This window comes from Macaca mulatta, chromosome 7, assembly GCF_049350105.2.
Source record: "Macaca mulatta isolate MMU2019108-1 chromosome 7, T2T-MMU8v2.0, whole genome shotgun sequence".
NCBI classification, from domain to species: domain Eukaryota; kingdom Metazoa; phylum Chordata; class Mammalia; order Primates; family Cercopithecidae; genus Macaca; species Macaca mulatta.
In genome coordinates this window covers 178,586,526-178,596,084 of record NC_133412.1, presented here as the reverse complement: position 1 = coordinate 178,596,084, position 9,559 = coordinate 178,586,526, and the positions used below count along the sequence as shown (strand labels likewise).

At 65.6% G+C, this 9,559-nt stretch overlaps 1 protein-coding gene across 3 annotated transcripts in view; it reads left to right on the top strand.

The window, feature by feature from the left end:
• The first annotated feature begins 335 nt into the window (after positions 1-335).
• JAG2 (jagged canonical Notch ligand 2) overlaps positions 336-9,559 on the top strand; it is a 28,656-nt gene continuing 19,432 nt past the window's right edge. For 2 of the 3 annotated variants that reach the window (XM_028851944.2, XM_028851943.2), the window contains exons 1-2: positions 336-703; positions 951-1,301. In XM_028851944.2, the coding sequence (XP_028707777.2) occupies positions 638-703; positions 951-1,301 (417 nt within the window). In that variant the 5' untranslated portion in view covers positions 336-637. The remainder of the gene's footprint in view (positions 704-950; positions 1,302-9,559) is intronic. The other variant, XM_077942048.1, reaches the window with a different exon arrangement.

Genomic DNA, 9,559 nt, shown 5'->3' with positions numbered 1-9,559 from the left:
CCAGGCGGAGGAAGGGAGGCCGCTTTGCGGCGCCGGCGCCCGCCTCGCCGACTCACGCGGAGGCGTGAGCGAGGCCCCAGCGGCCCGCACTGACCCCAAGGCCCCGTGCCCCCGCCGCCCGGGCGCCCTGGGAGGCGCGCGGCAGGCCGGGGCGCTGGCAGGCGACGCCCTCCGCCGCCTTTAAAGCCTGGGGCGCCCCCGGACCCCCCCGGCCCCACCCCGCGGCGCGGCCCCGCCCCCTCATGCATATGCAGGTGCGCGGGTGACGAATGGGCGAGCGAGCTGTCAGTCTCGTTCCGAACTTGTTGGCTGCGGTGCCGGGAGCGCGGGCGCGCAGAGCCGAGGCCGGGACCCGCTGCCTTCACCGTCGCCTCCGTCGCCGCCGGGTGGGAGCCGGACCGGGCAGCCGGAGCGCGGCCGCCAGCAAGCCAGAGCTGCCGCCGCCCCTGCACGCCCGCCGCCCAGACCCGCGCGCCGCGGCGCTGCGCTCGACCCCGCCCGCGCCGCCGCCGCCTCTGCCGCTGCCGCTGCCTCTGCGGGCGCTCGGAGGGCGGGCGGGCGCTAGGAGGCCGGCGCGGCGGCTGGGAGCCGGGCGCGGGCGGCGGCGGCGGGGCCGGGCGGGCGGGTCGCGGTGGCAATGCGGGCCCAGGGCCGGGGGCGCCTGCCCCGGCGGCTGGTGCTGCTGCTGGCTCTTTGGGTGCAGGTGAGCGGGGCGGCGGGGGCGGCGGGGGTCGCGGACGGGGCACACCGGGCCACCCCTCGGGGCCGGGCGGGCACTGCCTGGGGCCGCCGCGGTTCGGAAGCCCTCGAGGCTGCGCGCGGCCGCGGGGGCTCCGAGCGGGCGCGGCTGGGTGGGGGCGGGGCGGCGGGGCCTGTTCCCCCACCCGTGGCACCCGGCCCGCCGACCCCGGCCCGCGCCTCCCTCCGCTCTCCCGCTGCCTTATTTTTAGGCGGCGCGGCCCATGGGCTATTTCGAGCTGCAGCTGAGCGCGCTGCGGAACGTGAACGGGGAGCTGCTGAGCGGCGCCTGCTGTGACGGCGACGGCCGGACAACGCGCGCGGGGGGCTGCGGCCACGACGAGTGCGACACGTACGTGCGCGTGTGCCTTAAGGAGTACCAGGCCAAGGTGACGCCCACGGGGCCTTGCAGCTACGGCCACGGCGCCACGCCCGTGCTGGGCGGCAACTCCTTCTACCTGCCGCCGGCGGGCGCTGCGGGGGACCGAGCGCGGGCGCGGGCCCGGGCTGGTGGCGACCAGGACCCGGGCCTGGTCATCATCCCCTTCCAGTTCGCCTGGCCGGTACGTGTGCTCCACCTCCGTTCTCCAGCCCTTCCCTCTCCCTCCGCGCCCCGGCCCCTCGCGCTCCGCGGCCTCCCAGCACCTGCGGCTGGGTCTGCGTGCGAGCCGCGCGCGCCTAGGCGAGGCGGGGCGGGGCCGGCAGGGGGCGCGTGCTCTGGGGGCTCGGTCCGCGCCTGGCCACGTGGGCGCGCCGGGGCCACGGGGCCACCGGGAGCGGGGTCGCGGCGGGGGCGGGGCGGCGGCGTCCCGCGTGCGCGGCGGTCTGCGGCGTGTGCCTGCGTCGCCCTGCGCGTGTCTGTCTGGGTGGGGAGGCAAGGCGAGGCGCCCAGGTCCCGGGCAGGCCGCGGAGGCATGTGCGCAGCGCGTGCTGGGGCTGGTCTAGGGCAGGCCCTGACGGAGCTGCCCCGGGCCCGTGGCCAGCCTGCGCCTGCCCTGCAGTTTCCTGGATGCCTGGGGGGCACGGGCGGGCGCCGTGGGACCTAGGCCCGGGAGAGCCTAACGCCTAACGCCTATGTAGGCGAAAGCCCCCGATGCCGGCCCAAGATCCTTCAGAAGCAGAGATAGTGGGATCCTGGTGTTGTGATCTTCTGTGGCACTGCCCTGTTTGTGAATTTTTTTGGTTTTGTTACTCTTTGGAGGAGCAGAAACTGAGTTGGGGCTCTCTGGTCTCTCCTGGCAGGTAGCCAGTCAGGCAGGGACCCTGGCCTGGGCATGCTGGGAGGAAGGGTGGTAGGGGTCCAGTGTCACTGGGAAACAGGTACTCATCCCAGTGGGCTGGTGGGCGGGTAGTGGTAGGTGGGCAGGCCCAGGCCTTGGGCGCCTTACCTCATTCCCTGGAGCAGGGCCTTGCCCTGTTGCCCAGAGGTCCTTCCCTGCTTGGTCACTGTGCTGGGGACTGGAACTGGGTGGGTGCTGGAATGAGAAAACCATGCAGACTTGTGATCAGGGAGTAGATGGATCTGGGAGCCAGGAAGTGGCTCCAGCCAGCAGGAGACACAGGAGTGTGCCCACCTGGTATCCTGGGCCCCAAAGAGATTGTGAGTTGAGGGCAAGCCCTGCCGAGGTCATGCCAGTTGGGCCTGCCGTGTCTGGCTCCCAGTCCTGTGCTGTACCTTTGAAGCCCTGGCTGGCGGCCTTGCCTGCTGCCCCTATCCTCACCCCTTCCTGAGCTGGCCACAGTCCCCTTTGGCCATGTCCTCAACCCCTGAGCACCCCGCTGGGTATCCCTTGACCCGAGGGGCCGCAGAGTGGGGAAAGTGTCCCCCTGATGGAAAAGGCAGGGGCAGGCATGGGAGGGCCCAGGCAGTTGTGAGAAGCCCAGCCCCTCGCCCCCACGGCGGCGCGGCAGGCAGGTCTGAGCAGGGCCCGCAGCCTGTCATCTGCACCTGGGCCTGAGCCAGCGTGGCCCCACATCGCTACCTGAGGATGTGTTTTCTGCTCGAGTTGGCAGCAGTGGGTGTGGGGGCAGGGAGGTCTTGGAGGAATGTGGCGGGCTATCGCGTGTCCGCCCTGGCTCTTCGCCCCGCTGGCCAGCCGGTCAGGTGTGGGATGGGACTGGGCAGGCCCTTGCCTTCCTTGGAGTCCGGGCACTGGGTTTCGGGGCCAGCTCACCTCCCTGCCTCTTGCTTCCAGCCGGTTCCTCGAATGCCCCAGGAGGGGGCAGGCGGCCTGTCTCTGGGTTGGGGGCTGGGGCAGAGGCATAGCTGCATGTTTGGGGGCAGCCCTGTTCTCCTGCCATGTGGCCTGGCTGCCAGGCGAGAGCTGTGCTGTGATGCCAGCACCCTGGTATTTGCACTCGGGCGGCAGCAGCCCGTGGCCACACTGCCCTGACTTGCTGAGGTCCTGCTCTGTGCGGTGATCTGAGGTGTACTTGGCTGTGACAGGAAGTTCAGGCTCCTTGGGGCTTGAGGGGTTTCAGCCTGGAGGCTAGGGTGGCATCCTGCCCAGGCCCGCAGGACTCTTGGGCTCTGTGGAGTAAAGGGTATGAGAGGGCCTTGTGGAAGAGGAGTTGGGGAGTCTGGGCTCTGCATTCACTCCCTCTGCCCCCTACCCCCTGAGTGATTCTCCCACCTTGTGGTCTCTGCTGGTGACCCAGGCCTGGCTGGATGGCCCTCTGCCCCCTGGCCTGGCTTCTTGGCCGGGGTTTGTGTGCTGTCTACAACTCATGAATCTGTGCTGGTCTCAGGCTCAGCTTCCCTTGGTGGGTGGGCCCGGGGTCTTAGATGTGGAGAGGTGGTGGACCACGTGCCAGCAGGCTGCCTGGCTGCCCCTCCTCTCCTGGCTCCACCCCCAGACGTCCCCAGGAGGCCGGTATCAGCCTGGGTTGGTCCTGGTGCCTGACTTGTAGCTGGCGCAGGGTAAGGCCACATTCTCCCGGTTTCGTGTGTGCACGCACCCCGGGTGCTCTGTAGGCGTGGCAGGTGGTGATGGAGGTTTGGAGAGGAGTAGTGTCGTGGTGGGGGCAACGGGGAGCTTTGCTCTGGGGCCTGGTAGGTGGCAGGCCCAGGGGGCACCTGCTGGCTGAGGGAGGAGCAGGGTGGTGGCAGTTGGCTGTGACCTGGGCAGCCAGGGCCCCGCCCTCAGAGGTGCAGCTGGAAGCCGTGCCTGCCTGGCTGGCCCATCTGTGGAGCCAGGAGCCCAGGAGCCTGCCTGCCAGCGAGGGTCTCTCCTGTTCTATCCCGGCATGTGCGTGCTGGGCTCCAGGGCAGCTGTGCGGGGTGGCGTGGGTGGAGCATGGTCCCCGTGACAGATCTGGGCTTGTGAGGAGAACGGGATGGGTGAGGGCCCTGCAGATATAGGAGGTGGGCCTGTGGCTGACCCTGTATCTGTCAGCTCAGGGGGCCTGAGGTCCTGGGCCATCAGAAGGTGCTAGGGCTGAGCTTTTCTCTCCTGTGAAACGGGCGCGGTGGTGCTTTTTCATTGCGGGTCTCATGAAGTCAGATAGGGCTGCTGGGCTCCCAGCTCAGGCTCTGCTTGTGCCCCCAGCCTGGCTCCCAGAACTGTCCAGTACAACTGCTCCCCTTCCCAGCCTTCCCTCTCCTCTCCTCTCTTCGCCCTAGGGAGGAAGGCTCTTACAGAGCCTGCCCCCTGTGTCCAGCCCGACTGGGGCTCAAGGTGGGCCAGGCTGAGGTCTGTGCCTGGGGCCACCTAAGCTGCTCGAGGCAGGCGTGAGGTTCAGCCCCACGCTGCTTCCTGTTTCTTCTGAGCTTGGGGCTGGGGCTGACAGGGCCCTGGCCTCCCCCCCACCTTCAGGGGATCCTGTCTGCACACGGAGACACCTCCTTTCCACACCTTCCCAGTAGGGACCAGGAGAGCTGGCCGGTCTGGTGTGGGCCATGGGTGTCTGGGTTCCTGTGTTGGGTGGGCATCAGTCTGCTCCCCCTGCCGTGGCCCTGGGGCCCAGAGCCCTGGGGGGAACTCAGAGCATGTCCGCCTTGTACACTGGGGGTCTTGTTCAAAGCTTTGGTATGGGGGCAGGGTGGGGCTTTCAGTGCCCAGGCAACATGGGGACCGTAGGAGCCAGGGAGGACTGCCCTTGGCTAGGAAGGTTTGGAGAGTGGGCTGGGGGTTTGTCCCTGGTCCCTGAGGGTGGACTGAAGGGTCAAAGCTGCAGCATGATAGGAAGGCGGGGGTGGGGTGGGGGGTGCGGGTCGGGGAGCAGGCAGCAGGCCTGGGTGGGAGGGGACTGTGGCTCTCAGGGGCCCTCCTGGGCTGCTCCGTGGTGTCTTTATGAGAGAAGCAAGCTAGGCCAATGAAGGGGCGCTTATGGAGCCCGGCTCCGGTCTGAGCTGCTGGTGGTGGGGTGGGGATGGGAAGACAAGAATCTGCAATCGCAGGCTCCAGCCAGGGTCCCTGTCCCCAGACCTAGGCCTGAGCAGGGTCCCTGTCCCCAGACCCCAGGTCCCAGCCAGGGTCCCTATCCCCAGACCCCAGGCCTGAGCGGGGTGCCTGTCCCCACACTCCAGGCCTGAGCAGGGTCCCTGTCTCTAGACCCTAGGCCTGAGTGGGGTCCCTATCCTCAGGCTAGAGGCCTGAGTGAGGTCCCTGTCCCCAGCCCCAGGACTGAATGGGGTCCCTGTCCCCAGACCCCAGGCCTGAGCGGGGTCACTGTCCTGAGACCACAGGCCTGAGCAGAGTCCCTGTCCCCAGACCTCAGGCCTGAGCAGGGTTCCTATCCCCACATCCCAGGCCTGAGCGGAGTCCCTGTCCCCAGACCCCAGGCCTGAGCCGAGTCCCTGTCCCCAGACCTCAGGCCTAAGCGGGGTTCCTATCCCCACATCCCAGGCCTGAGCGGGGTGTGGCTGGCATCAGTTGTACCCTGCGCTTTGTGGCAGGTGCTAGCAGGCCCCGGCTGCCACTATCTTCACAGTGGGGGGCCTGGGACCTAGAGGGGGTGTGCTGGGGATGGGGAGGTGCACCCAGGCAAGGCCCTGGCTGGTCTGTGGTGTGGAGCATGGGTGTCTGGGTTCCTGCGTGAGGTGGGCTTTGGTCTGCTCCTCCTGCTGCGGCCCTGGGGCCCAGAGCCCTGGGGATGGTGTTTGCCCCCACCCCCTCTTCCCTCCCTCGGGTGACAATGGTGGCAGAGGCCTGGGCCTCTCAGAAGCTCAGGTTTCAGGAAATGTATCTGTGCTTGGAGCTCCTGGCGCCTGCACCAAGCCCGGTGCTCTGTGGGGGGCGGGAGACTGATGTGAGGCCGAGGGGAAGAAACCAAGTCGGGGCGTTGGGGAGGAGCAGATCTAGGAGGCTGTGTTGGCCCAGACCGTGCAGGGCCCTGGACCTGGAGTGCCCTGGGCTTTGGGGTGCCCTAGACCTGGGTGGCCTGAGTTTTGGGATGCTGTAGATTGGGGGTACACTGGGCGGGGGTACACTGGACTTAGGGTGCCTGGGCTTTGGAGTACCCTGGGCCATGAGGTGTGCTGGGCCATGCAGTGCCCTGGGCTGGGGGTGCCCTGGACCTGGAGTGCCCTGCGTTTTGGGGTGCCCTGGACTGGGGGTGTGCTGGGCCATGGGGTACACAAGGCTGTGGGGTGTACTGGATCTAGGGTGCCCTGGGCTGTGGGGTACTCTGTGCTTTGGGTGCTCTGGGCCTGAGGCGTCCTGGGCTTTAAGGTGCCCTGGACCTTGGGGTGTGCTGGGCCATGCAGTGCTTTGGGCTCTGGGGTACCCTGGGCTTTGGGGGCCCTGGACCTAGGATACCCTGGACTTTGGGGTACCCTGGACCTGGGGTACTCTGGGTCTTGGGGTATATTGGGCCATGCAGTGCTTTGGGGCTCTGGGGTACCCTGGGCTTTGGGATGCCCTGGACCTGGGTGTCCTGGGTCTTGGGGTACCCTGGACCTGGAGTACCCTGGGTCTTGGAGTATGCTGGGCCATGCAGTGCCCTGGGCTGTGGGATACTCTGGGCTTTGAGGTGCCCTGGCCTGGGGTGGAACATCTATTGCCTTGTCTGCCTGTCCTCTGACTTGTGTCACTGCTGTTGCCCCTGCCTGGGGACAGGAGGAGGGGTTTAGACTTAGCCTTGAGGGTTTGGGCTGGGGAGGAGGCAATCAGATGGTGGGAGATGAAGTTGGGCTGGGGGTCTGCTTGTGCGGTGGGGGTGGGTCAGGCCAGGCTTGCAGGGAGAGGCTTAGGTGGGCCTGCAGGGATGAGGCCCTTCCCTCTTGGCCTCCAGAGGCTGGACAGGGGCATAGCTCCGCTAGGCTGGCCTCGAGGGAGGGCCTTGGTTCCTCTCCCTGCTTGCTGGGGAACCTGGGCAGGTGATGGGTCTCTGACCTGTCCCCAGATCCCCAGTCCACCCAGCCCCTATTGCCCCTGCCAGCACCAGGCCCACATCCCCACAAGTCCCAGCCCCATTCCTAGAAGGGCAACATGCCCCTCACCCCCAACCCAACCCAGGCCCTATTGTCCCTCCTGTGTTCTAGGGGTTTGGTGTTGACAAAACCCTGTCCCAGACCATGGCCTGCCAGGCAGGAAGGACAGGGGTGAGAGGTTGCTATTCCCAGAGGAGGCAACTGAGTCCTGGAAGGACGGGGGTGAGAGGTTGCTATTCACAGAGAAGGCAAATGAGTCCTGGAGGCTGGCCCCTGGGGAAGAAGAGGAGCTGGGAGGGCTGGCAGGTGGGGTGAGGCAGGTACCGCCCTGTCAGCCGGCTCAGGTTCACTCTGGATGACTTCCTGCCATCCAGGTGTAGGGACCCCAGCTGGCGGGCGGCGAGGCCCTCTCGGCGGGCGGGCAGGCGCACGTCCCTGCGGGAGCAGGTAACCGGAGCCTTGGGCTCAGGCAAAGGTGGCAGTAATCTTACCTGAGTGGCTGGCGTGAGGTTTCCTGGGAGTTGAGAGGAGCTCCCTGCTGGCCCTGAAGCTCAGGTGTGGCTGTACCGGGAGACCTGGAGGCCTGGCTTTCCTCTGCCTGCCCCGTGGCCGGAGCTGCTCTCAGACCCATGCTGGCCCCATCCTCTCACCTCACTATTGCTGCTTCCTGGCCCTGCTGGTTCCTGTCCAGCGGCTAGAGTGACTGTTAAAGCCTGGTGGGTCCCAGTCCTCACCCAGACCCCAACAACAGACCTCACTCAGACCCCCAACATTCCTTACTCAGACCCCCGACAGACCTCAGACCCCCGACAGTCCTCACTCAGAACCCCAACAACAGTCCTCACTCAGACCCCCAACAGACCTCACTTAGACCCCCAACAGTCCTCACTCAGATCCCCAACAACAGTCCTCACTCAGACCCCCAGCAGTCCTCACTCAGACCCCCAATAGACCTCACTCAGACCCCCAGCAGTCCTCACTCGGACCCCCAGTAGACCTCACTCAGACCCCCAACAGTCCTCACTCAGACCCCCAGCAGTCCTCACTCAGACCCCCAACAACAAACCTCACTCAGACCCCCAGCAGTCCTCACTCAGACCCCCAACAGACCTCACTCAGACCCTCAGCAGTCCTCACTCAGACCCCCAACAGTCCCAGACCCCCAACAGACCTCACTCAGACCCCCAACAACAGTTCTCACTCAGACCCCCAACAGACCTCACTCAGACCCCCAACAGTCCTCACTCAGACCCCCAACAACAGTCCTCACTCAGACTCCCAACAGTCCTCACTCAGACCCCCAACAACAGTCCTTACTCAGACCCCCAACAGACCTCACTCAGACTCCCAACAACAGTCCTCACTCAGACCCCCAATGACAGACCTCACTCAGACCCCCAATAGTCCTCACTCAGACCCCCAACAACAGTCCTCACTCAGACCCCCAGCAGTCCTCAGTCCCCCAACAACAGTCCTCACTCAGACCCCCAATGACAGACCTCACTCAGACCCCCAATAGTCCTCACTCAGACCCCCAACAACAGTCCTCACTCAGATCCCCAGCAGTCCTCAGTCCCCCAACAACAGTCCTCACTCAGACCCCCAGCAGTCCTCAGTCCCCCAACAACAGACCTCACTCAGACCCCCAACAGTCCTCAGACCCCCAACAGACCTCACTCAGACCCCCAACAACAGTCCTTACTCAGACCCTCAACAGACCCCACTCAGACTCCCAACAGTCCTCACTCAGACATCCAACAGTCATCACTCAGACCCCCAACAACAGACCTCACTCAGACCCCCAACAACAGACCTCACTCTAGACCCCCGACAGTCCTTACTCAGACCCCAAACAGACCTCACTCAGACCCCCAACAACAGACCTCATTCAGACCCCCGACAGTCCACACTCAGACCCCAACAACAGTCCTTTCTCAGACCCCCAATAGTCCTCACTCAGGCCCCCAACAACAGACCTCACTCAGACCCCCAACATTCCTCAGACCCCCGACAGACCTCAAACCCCCGACAGTCCTCACTCAGACCCCCAAAGTCCTCACTCAGACCCCCAACAGTCCTCACTCAGACCCCCAAAGTCCTCACTCAGACCCCCGACAGTCATCCACTTCGCTTAGCCTCAGGAAGGAAGTCCGTGCTGGGGTCTGGATCTATGGTATGACCCCACTGTCCCCGTGGGCTCTGCGTTCTCAGCCCCTGGGCTTCCTTGTGGGCTCTGCAATGCAGCTCCTTCGCTTCCTCATGCCCTGCAGCCTCAATCCCAACACCACCCCTTCAAAGCCTGGCCTGTCTTTTTTTTTTTTTTTTTTTTTTTTTGAGACGGAGTTTCACCCTGGTTGCCCTGGAGTGCAATGGTGCGATCTCGGCTCGCTGCAACCTCTGCCTCCTGAGTTCAAGTGATTCTCCTGCCTCAGCCTCCCGAGTAGCTGG